The sequence below is a fragment of the Melospiza georgiana genome, chromosome 2 (genome assembly GCF_028018845.1).
Source record: "Melospiza georgiana isolate bMelGeo1 chromosome 2, bMelGeo1.pri, whole genome shotgun sequence".
Classification (NCBI taxonomy): domain Eukaryota; kingdom Metazoa; phylum Chordata; class Aves; order Passeriformes; family Passerellidae; genus Melospiza; species Melospiza georgiana.
Window position 1 is genome coordinate 1,407,835 of NC_080431.1, and position 17,130 is coordinate 1,424,964.

General features: G+C 41.5%; 1 protein-coding gene across 2 annotated transcripts in view; it reads left to right on the top strand.

Moving 5' to 3' along the window:
• FCHSD2 (FCH and double SH3 domains 2) overlaps positions 1–17,130 on the top strand; it is a 119,930-nt gene that overhangs the window by 86,244 nt on the left and 16,556 nt on the right. Inside the window, exons 9-13 of one of the 2 annotated variants that reach the window (XM_058018637.1) lie at positions 845–967; positions 4,645–4,740; positions 5,799–5,870; positions 12,860–12,976; positions 13,653–13,757. In XM_058018637.1, the coding sequence (XP_057874620.1) occupies positions 845–967; positions 4,645–4,740; positions 5,799–5,870; positions 12,860–12,976; positions 13,653–13,757 (513 nt within the window). The remainder of the gene's footprint in view (positions 1–844; positions 968–4,644; positions 4,741–5,798; positions 5,871–12,859; positions 12,977–13,652; positions 13,758–17,130) is intronic. The other variant, XM_058018638.1, reaches the window with a different exon arrangement.

Below are 17,130 nucleotides of genomic sequence, written 5' to 3' on the forward strand. Positions count from 1 at the left end.
TATTTAAATAATCAAATACAATTTTCTAGAGAAGCACATTCTTGAGTGTGTTGGAATGGAATGGGGCTTCCATGAATACACTGTTTAAATGGATATCTGTGAAATATGACCTATTTAAAAATCTATATAATGAACATTTAAATACATCCTGAGTTAACTATTTAAATGACATTGTCAGTCACTTGCAAAGTCATATTTAACACCGTCATATTTAACATTTAACCTGCCCTGTGTGATGTTTTACATGATGTGATTTTACAGCTCTGCTCACAACAGAGCTTTGGGATTTGAACTTCGCTGTCACTGCTAAATTTGGGATAAATTTGTGTTCCTTATTTTGTATCTCTGTGCCCAGAACAGCTGGGGAAGTGTCCCATCCAGATGCTGAGGAACTCTCTGGCTGGCAGCAGCCGTGGCCTGGCAGTTCTGGGTGTTTTCCTTGCCCTCAGTGACATCTCCCTGAGCATTTTCCCTGCTCCAGGGCTGCTCTGCCCCTGGGAACAGCTGGATGGAGATGCTGGGATGTTGCTGCAGCGCTTTGTGCTGCCATCTAATGGAGCCCAGCACTGTCACTGCTGCCAGGAGTGAGGGATTTTCTAGGTGCCTTCCCACCCAAACCACTCTGGGGCTGTGATTGTATCAAAATGCAGTTGAAGTTCCTTTGCACTCGAGCAGTCTTACTCAAGACTTGTACTTCTTGCATTTCTCTTTCTGTCCGCTCCTCACAGGTGTAAATCTGCTTTAAAAAAATGGTGTGAGCATCTTGCAAGTCCCAGGGTGATAAATTGTATACAGGCTATTTCCTGCTTTTCCTGATTTTTTTTTATTTCTTTCCCTCGTGCAGGCTCTCGATGGAAATATATATGATCACCTTAAGGATTATTTAATGGCATTCAGCAGGACTGAACTAGAGACATGCCAAGCTGTACAAAACACATTCCAGTTTCTACTGGAGACTTCCAGCAGGGTAAGTTTGAACTGCTGAATGATGCTTTGTAACTGAATCCTTGCAGCATGGACAAATCCCCTGAGATATGCTTCCAAAATCATGACAAAACCGAAAGGTTGTTATTTTTGGTAACTCCTGAGTGGTGTTGAGTTCAAAGGCACCAGACAATTTTCTTGGGAGGAATTTTTCCTCCAGCACCCAGACTGCCTTTCCCTGAGTGTATTTGCATCCAGAGATGCTCTGCTCTCCTCGCCCTGCACGTTTGGGAGGGGAAATTGCAGCTGAGGGTTCTGCAGGGTGTAATGTGGAGCAAAGCCCCAGGAAACTGCTTGGATCATTCCTTAATAATTGTCTGTCAGCTCAGAATCCAAGCTATTAGGCTGTTTTCTCCCTGGAATTAAGAGTGGCAAACACAGCAAACAAATTAGAGCCCTGTTGTAGACGTGGTTTGTTTGCTTTGTCGAGCTGCCAGACTGAGAGAGGCATGATTGCTTCCAGGGTGATTTTGATACTTAAATAATTCATCTGCTGGGCTAAAAGAAGAGGAAAAAATTGCCATTGAGCTCAGAAAAAGCTGCTCATAATATTCCTTTTTACGTTTCCCTTACCCACCACCCACCCAGAAACAGAGCTCGCTCACACAGAGATGTGGAGCAAAAGCTTATTTAACACATTCCTTATTTACCTCCAAGCAAGTGATCTCACACCTTCAGAGATCTAAAGGGAGGGCATGAAAAATGGGCTTCACCCTCAGCTTTGAATTTACTTGGCAGCAACTGTAAAAATAATCAAAACACCATTTTCTCTTCAGTTGTAGAAGGACTTTCAATAATTTACCTTGGGGTGTATTACTCAGGTCTGCTTCAAATACCTTCCCCAGAAATGCTGGCTTGTAACCTCTCAGCTAAACAGGCTTCTGTATAATGTTTGCATAATTAATTTTTCACTGTTGTATCAGATCCTTTGTGTTCAGAATGCTCTGGGAGCTGCCTGGTTGGGACTTTGATCCATTTCTAAGCTGCCATATCCAAACATTTCCTTGGAGCAGGAATCCTTTCCTCAGAGATTTGTGTGTGCTGAGGATGGGGTGCTTCGGAGAGCTTTGGGTCTGGCTGATTTTGCACAGGCACCGAGTCAGGCTGTGTGTGTGTGAGCTGTGTTTCTGTTTTATTCCATGGGCACAAGGCCTGGAGAAGGGACACGAGTGTGAATGCAGCTGGCAGGTCTCAACAGGGCTGTTACAGCTGGTTTCTGCAACTCCGTTTGCTTCTCTCCTTGTGCTTCAGGAATGTGGAGAAGAAAAATTTCTGTTGCTTTGCTACTGAAAATATGTGCTTTTCTTTTAATATATTGACTGGTGGATTTTTCCACAGGCTTTGCTTATCCTTTCTTTCTATAACAGGTTGCACTAATCAGCCCAAAAAAAAAGAACCCAGAAAAAAACATTTTCTCTCCACCAAAACCCATCCACGTCTTTCAAAAGCAGCTTGAGTTGTTAAACATGTAATAAATTTGTTAGCAATTTAGAATAAACCTGTCATCAAAGCAGAGGTTTTAAATATTTATTGGGGGTTTTGAATGCTTCACCTGTTCTTTGTTAGTTTGCAGCACAAGCTTGGCAGGCTCTGCATAGAAGAGACAGTTCAGGTCATTGGGAGGAATATTTCTGCTCTTCCATCTGAACTCCATTTCTGTTTGCAGGATGGAAATAAATCATATTTGCTTTAGGAGCACAAGTGCCAGGGATGGCTCCTTGGATCAGATGTCCCTGATGCCCATGAGAGGGGCTGGAATAAGATGATTTTCTAGGTCCCTTCCCACCCAAACCAGTCTGGGGCTGTGATTTTATCAAAATGCAGTTTAAGTTCCTTTTCACTTGAGCAGTCTTACTCAAGAATTGTACTTCTTGCCCCTCACTTTTGGAAAAAAAAAATCTGATTTTCCTTGGAATATTTTCTGAAATTCGATGTGCTGTTTTGAGTAACATTTCTGTGAGGTTTCTGGTAAGAGGGCAAATAATTTCCTTTATGCCCATCTCTAACTGTGCCTTGTTTCTGCATATGGGGCCTATTTAATGTTTAATTTCAAGTCTGTCAATTGACATTGACTTCAGAAAGAAACCATGTAAAAACATTGATTTAATTACTGAATAACAGGAAATCTATTTGGAAAAGTGGCAGCTTAACCCCAAGGACACAGTGTTGCTTTGGAGTCTTTTTATTCTCTTTTTTATCAATTGTCCAATATTTTGTGCAAATGCAGGATTTCATGTGCTGGGCTTGCACATCCTCCCAAACCTCCTGTTCTGATAAAGTTGTTTTCATTTTTAACCATTTATTGTTGTTTTGAGGGGAAATCTCCTAGGAGTGCTGTTGGAAAAATGAGTTTTCTGCTTTGAACTGATTTGCTTGGGAGTCAGATTTCTGTGGGGAAAGCACATAAAAATACCTATGGAGGTTTCCACATCCTCAGTAACTTCATTTTGGGGGTGTTCCTAATTGAGGGTAAAATAGCTCCACATATTTGGCATGGCCCAGGGTTGTGTGCCATGGTCAGTGTTCACATGGAGCTAAAGGCCAGTTCAATGGAATAGCTGCTTAAATTAAATAATTCTGATGCCAGAGCAGTGCTGAGCATCCTCTGAAGCTGCAGATGCTTCCTTCTTTAGTATTTTCGGAATTTCTATTTCTGGGAATTGGTGATGCAAATCCCTGTCTGTTTTCTCCCCATTTGAGAGTGTTTATGTTCAACTGCTCAAATTGGAGCAGTAATTATGTACTTTTCTGGTTTAGATGAGAGTGTTATTGGCCCTGGAGGACTATTTACTTTCTTTAACTGGAGATTAATTTTTTACAGTTCAGTATTTCAGCAACACAAGCATCAACATTTTGCTGCATTAGAGAACAAGTTTTATTTCCCATTGTCCATGCAGCACAGAGTTCTTGGTCATGCACAACGCTGCTATTTCTGGATAAATACCATCTTTATTATCTCCTTTGTACATGTAAACCCCCAGTTTGGTAATAAATTGATATAATTTTGATGCATTTTCATCAATTGAGGCAGTGAATGCTCTGTAAGAGTTCTTCAGCCAGTGATCCTATTTTTTCATCTTGCAATCACGGGGTATTTCTTTGTAAATCTGTGTAAATTGTGACATAAGAGGTTTGTTTAGGGATCTGTGTCATGCTGCCTGAAACGTATCATTAAACAAATTTGGGAGCTGAAGGAGTTTTGCTTCAGCAAAATGCAAGCTTGGAGAGTTTTCTCTGAAAGCAATTTAATAAAGAGAGATGAAGTTTGTGACTGATTTTGGATGCATTATTCCAAATAAGTCTTTTCAGTTCCCACAATTAATAATTTCTGCCAAATTAAGACTTTTCATCTCAAGAAACAGCAGTGCACAGGAAATTACCCATAAGACGAGGGGAAAATATTTATGGCAGTGACAGCCTATTGAGTAGTTGGTGTTTTTCCTCTATTTTGCAGGTAAATGGCAGGGATATTTTAGGTCCTTGTCACCCCCTGTGTGTCCTGCCAGTGCCTGTGAACAACCCAGGTCCTCAGTTCCCTGCTGGTGCACCCAAGCTTCTGCTGCAGGTTTAATCTGAGTTGGAAACCGTGCTGGTTTTTGCTCCCCAGCTGTTTTTCAGTTGGCCAAACAAAGAGTTTAAATAAAGCTTTTCTTTCCTCAGGTGGTGCGGGATTACAACCTCCAGCTGTTCCTGCAGGAGAACTCCGTGTTCCACAAACCTCAGCCCTTCCAGTTCCAGCCCAGCGACAGTGACACTGTAAGAGCCCTGTGAACCCCTGCACTTACTTGCTCCTGCTCTATTTTAAAGCAGATTGTTCTAAATGGGGAAGAGAATCACTGGTATCCCAGTCTGGTTTAACCTCGTGCTGGTATTTTTGGGAAGGAAAGGGAGTGTGGCCTGGTTGCAGGAGGTGGGAGATGGTAAAAAAAGCATCAAATAGGCTCTACATCATCCACAAAAGAGCAGAATCTTTTTTTGGCTTCCAGATTGTGACTAACAGTCCTCTGTTGCACTGCTTTCAACCTAATTCCTACTAAATTTTCTTGCCTTTTTATCCTGCTGGTGAGGTTCTCATAATATTCACTAATACTGGGTTACAACTGTGCCAAAGAAAGTGTCCCTGCACAGCTAAATTGCTTGAGAAATACTTACTGATACATATAGAGAGTGTTACTAAAAATAATGCTGTTAAAACACTGCATTCCAAAATAATATGCAAGAATCTTATCTTGGTTTCTGTGTTGCTTCCAAAGCAATCATTAATGACATTAAAAGTGGGTGAATCAGAGTGTGTAAGTGCATTTCCAAACAGCACCTTGATTAAAGTGGATTCTTGATGTCCCATTGACATTACTGATGGTATTTTAAGAAACAGCTGTTTAAAATAAGTTTGGATCTTTAAAGCTTATGAACTTTTTCTGGCTTGAATTCTTTATTGAACTGACTTGGGCAGTCCTGATCTGTGTTCAAGTGATTCAGATCAAGACCTGCAGAAGGGTGACTTTCCCAGTCACCCTGACATCTCTGACTGGCTCTCCTTTGTATTTCCCTTACAACAAACTCTGATTTTGGTTTTTATTCCAGAAAGAGCCATTTATTCCCATAAATAAATGTTTGGACAATGCTCTTGGGTGGGATTGGTGGGGTGTCTGTGCAGGACTGAATGAAGCTGATGGGTCCCTTCCAACTCAGGATATTCTGTGATAAATTTTAGGTTGTTCTTGGTAACAGTGAGCAGAATCTTTCTGAGTCTTTGCTGTGCCTCTCTAACCTTTGCTGCTGTGTTCTCATCCCTGTGCACTCCCTGCATCCAGAGTTTTAATGCAGTTCAGCTGGTGGAGATTGAGCCCTCACCTGTCAGTGCTATGAGAATGACCATAGCAGAGGTACCTGGGGTGTTTCTGGTCAGCCCTGTGTTATCCCTGTGCATGTGGGATGCTGGATTTACACTCTGGGCAGGTGGCAACAGAATGCACGACCTCTATCTATATAAAACAGAAAAGGTAGGAAAAAAAAGCTTTTTTCACAATGAGACTTCAAGGAGGAAAAATCAATTTAAGGGTGTTATTAGTGGGGGGCAGCTTCACACTTCTCCTTTTGTAATTGATATTCTAATCAATTTGGGGGTTTGTAATTGATACTCTAATCTGCTGGGGCATGAATTAAAATTTCACAGCTCAAGACAGTGCTGTGTGAAATTGGTTGCTGCTCCTGTGTGAGAGGGAGAGGTGTGAGAGCTGCAGGCTCTGCTGAAATGCAGCCCCATTGCTGATTCATTGGGCTTTTTCCAGAGGGCCATTCCATGGCCGGGAGGGCTGGAAGTGTCTCCCATGAAAGTGCCCAGTGTGAGGAATGCCAGGATGCTGTGCCATGGCACTTGTGTGGGCTCACAGGGTCCGCGTGTGCTCCCGGTGCTGCCTCGCTCCAGGAGTTTCTGGAGGCAATGAATGAATGGCTCCTTCATGTCTCAGTTCCTCCTCCTTTGCTTGGTTAACCCTCTGGGGCTGCAGAATTCCTGCATTTCCTCAGTGCTCTGCAGCTTTTTAAACTGCAGCTGCTTGGGCTGTAACCAGTTTTCCCCAAAATAATTCAATTATGCTTCTTTGGGATCTGTGTAGTTCTGCTCAGCTGACAGGATCCTACCTGGGCAATCCCATTTCTAATCAATAAGTACAAGAGAATGAAAGCTCTTGCTCAGGCTTTTGAATTGGTCAGAAATTGGGTGTTTTCTAATTGATGGTGAACAATCACCAAGCATTCTTTTGCCACATGTTCTGTTTCTAAATGTTTTGCAGAGGTTTCTCAGTTGGCTTAATTTCTGCGGGTTGTGCATGATAATTTTCACACCAAAGACTGAAAGAAAAAAGTGGAATCATAAATAAATCTCATCAAAAGTTTAATGTGCACCTTTCCCAAGAACAAGTTGTGGGCTCTGTTTGGTCTGATGCACTGGGACTGGGCCCAAAATTCAGAGTATTTATTACTGGAATGGAGTTGTGAGGGCTGTAGGCAGGAGGAATGTTATAAACAACATGGATGTGGAGCTCTGAATGGAGAGATCTGAATTCTGGTGGAAATTCCACTTTTCCATGGTCCATCCCAAACTTCTGTTTTATTACCAGGATTTCTGTGCAATGCTTGAGTCAGGGCCAGCCCGGTTTGCTTCCAAAGTGATCCCAACATTCACATTCAGAGCCTGCAAAAGGGTCTGTTCCTAAGAAAGGAAGGCATTAAACAATTTTCCATCAAGTTCCAGAATTTTTGATCCCAAAAATCCCACTTGCTCTAGGCAAAATGTACACTTGAGTGGCCACCAAGAGAAAACCACTTCAGAATGTTTTACATCAATCAGGTATTTTCCTTTATCTATAAAAATTGTTTTGAGCTGGAATTCAATCAGTTGTTGATGTTACTAAATTAATTAAATTACTTAATTGTTTTGCTTCATTTTGATGGACATAAATTATTATTTTTAAAAAAGAAAGTTTTCAAAAGTATCCCTTAAACAAACCACTTACCCTAAAAGAAATGGTTTGTTTTCAAAACACTCAGAAAGAAAAGATTGATCAGTTCCTAGCAAGCTTTAATCCTCCCCAGAGTAGAATTCCCAGCATGGATTTACAGCCAGCAAAGCAGAGAATGGAAAAGAATATTTTAAAATTCCTTTATCCTCCCAAGGAAATGCACTCAGCTCATCTTGGCCTTCCACAGAGGCTGCTGTGATTCTCCAGTTTCATCGTGCCCAGGAGGGAAGGGATGTTCCTGAATTCCACAGAAATCCAGTGTGTGAAAAACGCTGCCCTGTGCTCACAGATAAGCCATGAGAACAGGGAAGAGGAGAAAGGAAATTTCTCTGTTTCCTGCTTGGAAAAGCTGCTTTTTCCTTGACCCCAGGGTTATCACGTGAGAAAGGGAGGCAGGTGACACAAAAGTGTCCCTGGAATGGGAGGAGAAGGGCTCTGGAAAGCTGACATTTCATTTTTGGGGTCTTTTTCCTGTTTTTTATTCACTGTTTCCTCAGAGAACGTGAGGAGAAGCTGCGGCCCAGCTGATTTCTCCCACAGCTTCTTGACATGAAAATAATATTTTTTTTTCCCTTCTCAATTTGTACAAAAACACCTCAGGAAGTTCGGAGGAAAGTTTTGCAGTTTCCCCCCACATAACTTGGCTGTTTTATGGGTAGATTGTGAAAATACAGATGAATTTCTCTTCACTCTCAGAAGAACATCTTGGAATTTCTCAGCATGAAGGAATTTTATAGAAGTTACATTGAAAGGGCCCATATTTCTGTATTTACAGTGGTCTGTACATTTAATACCAGAACAGACCAGGTTTAACTATAACTTTCTTGAACCTAAATCTAAAAAAAAAAAAAAAATTATTATTTACTTTGATCAACCTTTTAATACTGGAACAGACTGGTTTCAAGTATAACCTTTTTGAGGCTAAGTATATATTACAAAGAAGTAATTATTTAATTTTATTCAGAATTAGGAGTTCTTTTTGAGGAGAATTGCAGCCATTCAGGTAAAGAAGTGATCAGTGGGTGTGAGTGGGCAAAGCTCTGCCTTCCTTCTGTGCCTGTCTAAAATGCATTTTATTTAATCCCTCCCACCCCATCTGTGCTTAAAATAAGATCTGAGATCTGATATTTATATTTGAGGTTGATACTGAAGAAAAAGGAAAGTTTTAGATCTATTGGGGATTTAACTTAGGTCGAATGTGAAGATCATTTCTGATTTTCTCCTAAGTGTAATGAGCTGGAATTGGCTCCCAACCTACTGGATTTTATTTTAATTTTCACTGCCTAGTTGATTTCATTTTAATTTGCACCACCTAATTTTAATTTAGAGAGAATTCTTTGGCTTGTAGCAGTCAGGAAACAAAATTGAAGCAAAGCTCTGAGAATTTTCTAACAACAAAAATCAGAGAGCAGAAATTGCTCTTTCAGAACTACAAATTTGTTTATATTGTATTGAAAATATCCACAAAATCAATTTTTCTGGGTCAAAGTTGATTTTAAAAGTCTTTTTTTTTTGCCTTTGATTACCTAATGAGGACAATTTTTTCATATTTCTAGTACTAATAGGTTTTTGGGAAAATTGGCTGGGAATGCAGCTGCTGTGAGAGCTGAGGCAAATGAGGATAATTATGAGGGTGAGAATAGAAATAAATGAACAAAAATACTTGGCACTCTAATTTCCAGATTAATTTCAGTGAGAACAATAAAAAACTTTAGAAATAAATAAGATTCAAATTAATTTTAACAAAAGGGTTGTGCTTTTCATCTCTTGTATACAACAGAAGTTCTTAAAGCAGAAACATCAAGGCCTAGGAATAACAAAGCTGTGTTGATCAGAGATATTTAATAAAAATAATTACTTTTAAGGTTCTAAACTTCCAAAACAAAACCAAAAAATTGAAACGAACAAAAACAATAAAACAAAAAACCCAAACCAAAACAGCCCTGCCAGGTCTGATGTTCCCTTTCCTTCTGCAGCCCCCTCATCAATTTATTAGATTTATATAATATTGTCTAGTATTAATAATATATTATAAATTTGTTGGTTTAAAAAGCAGCATGTGGTTCCATAAAGCAGCAATAATAGGTTTATTTGGATTTAGCCTTATTGTAACATATATGTGATAATAATAATAGTGGATTTAAGTCATTTTTTGTTATTCTGATGGGAAAAACGTCCCCTTTATGCAAAAAAAAATCTGAATTTTTAGAGATGAGGAGTGTCCAGTTTGAAATGCTGGAAATTGACTGAAATATGAGTCAGCCCCAGCTCACTCTTGGCTAAATTAAAATTAAATGAATTCAGCAACAGGAGACTGGAAGGAGCCCCAGAGCTGGCTCACGATTTTCTCAGAACTGCTGAGTTTAGCAGTGAGTTGTGTGAAAAATGTCATGTGTGTTCCTTCCTCCTCCCCAGAGTGTTCCTCTGCAGCATTGGCATGGAAACTTCTTGTTTTCACCCCTCTTTAAAAGGAATGCCTGGTTTTTAGCTGTGTTTTCTGTCGGTGCTTTGCATGCAATAAATGTCCTCTGCTTTTTGCCTTGCTAGAAGTGAACTTCAGGCTTCAGCCACAAAAAGAAGGAACTTTGAGGCTCAGAAGTTGATTTTTTTTTTTTTTTTGCTTTCAAGACAGCTCTGTGCCATCTGCATCCGGATGTACCCAGATAAATAAGAATACAGGCTGAGTTTGGCCTGTTGGGAGGCAAACCCTGCACCTGCACCAACATTTCAGACCAAAATGGAGAAGTGACATTGGGCTGCAGCCTGAATGCTTTTGTTAATTTAAGGAGCAGCATTGCTGCCCCTGAGCTTTTTAGCTGCTTGGAGCCATCCAGAAGTTTGTGTTTGGTTTACTGGTGGAATTTTTAGCACTAAACACTGTTTTTGTTGTAACCCAAGCCCTGAGGGAGCAGCAGGGTGTCCATCTATGTTTAGCTCAGGTTTTTTGGCTCTGCCTTCATTCCTTGGCCACCAGAGTGGGTTTGGTTTCCCTCTCTTTTTGGAAGAGGTTAAATTGAGGCATTCCAGGCCTGAAAACACTTGAGCTTCATGGAGTAAATCAGGATCAGGCCCTTCAGTTCCTCCACCTTCTTCCCTGCAATTTGGGCTTTAGTGTCCACAGGAGATAAATCTGGTTTGGCTCCTTTCTTCTCACCTGTTTAATGGTTTTCATTTTCTTGATGTTCCTGTCCAGTCCGTCTTTCCCTGAGGGTACAGAATTCAGGCTTTTCATTGCCACATTTTTATTTTTGTGTTATTTTTAGAACTTTAAGCAAGGGTGAGGTCTGCCTGGGTGCAATACTGCTTTATAAATAACTAACAAAAGTCTGATCCTACACAATTCCTTTATTTTTTAGGAGGCCTTAAAGAATAGCCACAAAGTCCACATTCATTTTTCTGGTCAAGTGCTTTTGATTATAAATAGACTAAAGCCCAAAATCACACTTGGGATAATGGAGGAGATTATCAAGTGGCTAAAAAGTCTGGATTTTTTCCATATGAAAATGAACTGTTGAGTAGGAGCAAGAGCAGTGGGAACATCAAAAATATGTTATGGGCTCAGATGTGTGATAGGGAACAGGGAATGTCAAAGATTCTGCACAGGTTTAGGCTCAGGTGGAAGCTGTGGAAGAAGTTATGTGATAAACTGGAAAAAAACTGAGGTGAAATGTTACTTTAAGGATTGGATGTGCCTAAATAAATCCATGTGTTGTTTCCTTCAAGTTTGCAATGGAGTAGCTTAACAGAGGTAATTAGAGAAGCCAGTAATGAATGAATATGATTCTCTAAATCATATTAAAGAAAAGCCAGTTTATTAATTAAACACTCAGAATAAAGGCCAGTTCAATTTTGGCAAAGAACTTCACTGAACAAGCAATGAGCTGAACCAATTTTGCCTCTTTTTCAATTCTATCCCTGATAGGCTGTCAACCAAAGGTAGTAATTTTTGTCTCTTCCACGGGGCCAGGAAAATCTTGTTTTCAGAATGACTTCCTGGTGTCTCTTGGTTTTACCCCAGTCTGTGCCAAATGCTGGTGTAGATGATTAAGCTCTCATCCTTCCTTGACACAAGTAATTCCACTTTTCCTGCTAAAATACCTGATAACAGCATCTCTTCTTCTGCAGCAGCTGGAGGCTTCCCAGCTACTCTGCGAATTATTCCATGTCTTGCAGCTCTCTTACCCTTTTCTGATGGCTAACCTTGGATTTCTCCTGCCTAAGCAACCTTTTCATCCTTCTGGGCTTTTTCTCTAGTTTCATACTCCACCTGATGAAGAAAATTTGTGTCATTTGAACCACACAGAGTGAGAAATTTGTGACACAGGCATTTCTTTCTGTGCGTATTCTCTCTTCTTGAGTCAGTTTATAAGGGATTTCTTTTGGTTGATCTGAAAGGCTGGGCAGAAATATGTCAGGACTTGTGATAAAAAGGAGTGTAGGGAGTTGTGGATTGCAGTGATGGGATCAGAAAAATAATCACAGGGACTGGTTGAGGTTGGAAGGGATCTCTGGAGGTTGTCTGGTCCAGAGCTGGTTGTCCAGGACTGTATCCATGTGGCTTTGGGATATCTTGAGAGATGGAAGATGATTCTGTGACTCTGTTACAAATGGAAATGATGGAAAGATTGGGAATGATTTCAGTAATTCCATGCTGAAAAATGTTCCTGCTCAGTTCAGCCTACAGACAGCAGAGAGCTATTTCATCTTGCTCTAGTTGGAACTTCTTGAGGGGGACAGTTTTACTCTTTGTCATTGACACAACAAAAGCATGAGTAAGAACAATATCAAAAATGTGATTGGAAATTTCAGACTCTGTTTTGCAGACACAAACATTTTTGGGCAGAAACTGCCGTGCTGTGCTAAAATATTTGATGGCTTTGTGGTTAGATCACAGTTTACAAAGAATGAGCCCCTTGGTCACACTAAACCTTTCATCTTTAGGAAGGAATTGTTCCCCATGAGGGTGGTGGGACCCTGGCACAGGGTGCCTGAGGAAACTGTGGCTGCTCCACCCCTGGAAGTGTCCAAGGCCAGCTTGGACAGGGCTTGGAGCATCGTGGGACAGTGGAAGATGTCCCTGCCTCTGTCAGGGCTTTTAAAGATCATCATTCCATGATCTTTGCTTCCTACAATGCCTGTTTATTTGGAAATGGGATTCTTGTGAGCTTTTGCCTTTTGGAGTTGCCTTCCCACAACCTGGTCCCATCCCGAAGTTCACCAGCAAGTTCTTGTCGCACCTTCCTTGTTTCATAAGAAACAGGATCCCAGGCTGATAAATGTGGCACAAAGCTACCCTGTAGGCCAGCCCAGGGTCTGGGCCATCGTAGCTCATGCCCTGTTGCCCGTTGCAGAGCCGGCAGCTGGAGTCAGAGACGGGCACCACCGAGGAGCACAGCCTGAACAAGGAGGCGCGGAAATGGGCGACGCGCGTGGCCCGCGAGCACAAGAACATCGTGCACAGCCAGAGGGTAGGTCTGGCACAGGCACGTCCCCTGGGACAGGAGCTGCTGACAGCACCAGGGGCCCCCCTGGGGCCTCCCTTCGTGGGGCTGTCAAAAGTCAGTTCCACACTGGGAAAATCCGTGAGGGATTGGTTGCTAAATCTAATGCGAAGATGTAAAATTAGATGGGAATTGATACGTTTATTTCTTTGTCTGTGGCTGAGCTCTGAAGAGCTAAAGGCTGTGTTTGGGCATCAGGCAGCTGGGTTTTGGAATGTGTTGAATGTGTCTTTTAGGAGGGAGAGCAAAGAAAAAAGTTCCTTGCTCTTCCCCCAAAAAATCCAGCCATGAAGGACTCTGCTGTGCTTTCGCCACACCCTGCCCAGTTTCCCGATGTTCCATACAATTCCAGCTCCTGAGCACAGCATCACCTGGAGAAAATCAACATCCAGAATGCTCTGACATCTCTGGGAAGGCTCCAGGGAGAGCTCAATGCCCCTTCCAGTGCCTAAAGGGGCTCCAGGAGAGGTGGAGAGGGACGGGACACAGGGAGGGCAGCGTTAGAGTCACCACATTTTATTCCTTTTATTTCCTGGGATGGACCTTTGTCAGCCAAGCCCAGCATCCAGACAGTAACTGATTGTCACAAATTGCTGTCCTTGGCATCTCCTGCACCTGTGCTGTGTGTCCTTGTTCCTGGCAGACCCTGGAAGAGCTGGAGTGCCACGGGCCCGTCATGTCCGAGCAAACCCGAGCGGAGCTGGAGCAGAAAATAGACGAAGCCAGGGAGAGCATTCGCAAGGCTGAGGTACAAAGGAAATTGTTTTGGCATTTTCACTTCCTTCCCACAGGTAGATCTCGGTTACAGCTTCATTTGGTTGGTGGAAATGTGTATTTTTAGCATCAAAACGCAGAGATTTTTAAGATCTTTTTTCTTCATTTGGTATTTGTCAAATCACTGACAGAACTTCATGAAAGTCCAGATCAGAAGAGTGATATTAAAACACCTCCTGATGAAGAGTGAGTCCTCTTGCTGCATTTTTCACTGTCTAAGGTCAAAAATCTCTATATTTAGGGGCTTTATCTGAAACAGGTTGAAGAACAATCTCATTGATTTTTACTAATTTCTTTCTGCTTGAAGGAATTAATACTAGAAAATGTTTTTTTTGTCTAACTTCATATCTTTAGATTATAGAACTTTTATGTGCTGTTGTAGTGGGTTTTGATACACTAAATCTGACTGTTGATGGGGAAACATTGGAAATAATCCTTGTATCTCTAATTTTAGTGTGAGGTGCTTTTAAAAGGGTTACAGAGGTTTTTGAGACGTGTTGTGGGTTAAGACTCATGAAAAAATGAACTTCTTATTTGGCTGCCAGTGTTGGGCTGGTAAAAGTGAACTGTTTTCATGGGCACTGACTGAAAAACCCCATTGCAGGCAGCAGGACCTGATCTGCTGGGTTTTGGGTGAGTGGGTTGCTTAATTAAAACTGTAGGAGAAACCTAATTGTTTCAGTGAACTGCTTCTCATACCTCAGAGTACCTGATGTAATTAGGAATGTGATTTACAGGTGAAGGGGTTGGAAAATACAGAGCAAAATCATTCCTCCTCCTGGCAGGAGAACTGTCAGGCTCCCTTTTTAAAGCAAATGCAGGATATGTTTTTTTTTTTTTAAACCTAATTCTTACAGAAAGTGGTTTAAAAACTTGTTTTGAGTAAATAATTTCCAAGAGACCATACTCCAGAATACTTGTGTATATACATACATAGTTAATAATTAAATCTGCAAGGATAAAAGCAGCAGCAAGAAATAAAGTCAGGATAAGAAGTTGCCAAAGAGCAAGTTCTTGCAGCAAAATATTATAAAAGGTACAAATTAAACCAGTCTGGAACTGGATTTAGGAGAGAGGGAAAGTGCCAAGAAGAGAAAATTTTATATATAATTTTCTCCAAGACGTGTGTTTTATCTAATTCAGACAGATAGTATATTTTCCTGGTTTTCCAGTGTGTTGGAGTTAAACCACCCCTTATCTTCCTAATATTTAACACATGCCATGTTTTACAAGGGAGTATGGTGCCAGTGCCAAGTACTTGAGGATGAAACTCAGTGATTGAGGGATTTTTGCCAACTTCTTTCTTTTCTGCTGCACATTTTAAAGACATGAAGTTATCCCTGAGCTTTTGGAATGCTGTGGAAACCACTTTGTGGGAGTTTTCTGTATTGCCACCAAAGCTGTTCATAGTGTAGCATTGTTTATTTTTTTCAGATAAACCAATAAGTGAATTTAGGGAGATTTTACTTCCACTTGGGAGTGGCTTTTTCTTTTAGGCCTGTTGGTCCCCACTCCTCTAAGACTGAGCTCAAGACCACAAATCAGACAAGAGATTTTTGCACACATGAAATCCTGGAGGAGAACAGCCTGAGCTTTGAGCTAAAACCTGTTCTTTGGGAATGCAATTATAATTCCTTGCAGTGTGTGAAAACCAAACATTCCTGCATATTTAAGTGCACCTGATGGAGATGGAATTACTGAGGGTTGGGTTGGGGAGTGGTATTTGTGCAAAAAGTCATTGAGGCTGTGGAGTTTGTTCTGGTCTCACATCTGAAGCTGTGTGAGGGTGACACAGAGATTTGATTTTTATTTTATTTTTCTCTTGAAATGCTTGTTATTTTAATGGAATTTTTTATGCCTGTTCTATCCCATTTTGGTTTCTTGACTCGTTCATTTTCCTTTGCAAATCCACTTTCTCCCTTTTCTGTCCTTGTCATTCCTGAAGGGGAAGACAACTTCACAAACACATAGAGATTAATTCTTTCTAGTTTGGTTAGAGGGCATTTTATTGGTAAAGGTTTTATTTTTCCAGGGGGTATTGGGCATACAAGTGCTCATCTCCCTGCCCTCTTCCTTGGAGACCCTGAATCCAGGGAAATCTAAGCCCTGGGAGGAGCTGAGGGGCTATTCCATATGTATAACTGGATTTAACAAGTATAGGGATGTGGAAACAGGTGTCATCTGAAAGTACAGCAAGGGAATTGAGTAAAAATGTGCTCAGGATCAGGAAATATTGGAGAATCCCAATTGTTTTGTCTTCTGCAAGATGAATATGAACCCTCAGATTGGCACATCCACAGCTCAGTGGGTTATTTCTGATCTTTTTCTCCCTGGGATAACAGCTATTTTTCCTTGTGATGTTTTCAGGGAGCAAACTCCTTGATTAGAGTTAGGGAAAAATTAGGATTTTCAGCAGAGTGCTGCTGTGCAGATGATACATGACAGATGTGACTGTAACTGATAACCAGAGCACACATTTTTGTGTTAAAATTGGAAAATGTGGGGTTTGTTAAAGGAGTTTTTTTTTTTTTTTTTGTTTTGTTTGATTGCTTGTTTTTAAAGGAAATGTTAAAATAATGTTAGAATTGGAGTGATAATACCTCTGGCACTGGCAAAGAAGTAAAATTGACTGTAGTTAATGACACACTGTGGAGTTCAGATCCAGAGGGATTCATGCTTGTCCCTGCTGCATTGAACCACTTTGATAAAGACAAGCCCTGAGAGCACAAGGTGCTCCTTCAAACTGAAAGTGGCACAATTCAGGAATCAGATCAATTAAAAATTGAGGAATTGATGTTGAAAACTGATTATTTGTGAAGATAAGCCATTCTTGGAGCTCCTCTGTACTCACTGACCCAATTCAGGTAATTGAAGTAGAACTTCTGTGATTTCAGCTTTGATTTCTGTAGCAGCAGGGAGGAAGGAAGGGAGGAATTGAGCTTTCCATTTTCCCACTGCCTGAATCCCTTTATCTGTCAATGACTGGAGACACAAATTTACTGGGAGCAGAGCCTGTTCCCCCCGGCTGTCCCCTCCTGGCAGGGGCTGTGCAGAGCCACCAGGTCCCCCCTGAGCCTCCTTTGCTCCAGGCTGAGCCCCTGCCCAGCTCCTCAGGGATTCTGCAGCCCCTGCCCGGCTCCTCAGGGATTCTCCATTCCCTGCCCCGCTCCTCAGGGATTCTCCATTCCCTTCCCAGCTCCCTCAGGGATTCTCCATTCCCTTCCCAGCTCCTCAGGGATTCTGCAGCCCCTTCCCAGCTCCTCAGGGATTCTGCAGCCCCTGCCCAGCTCCTCAGGGATTCTGCAGCCCCTGCCCAGCTCCTCAGGGATTCTCCATTCCCTTCCCAG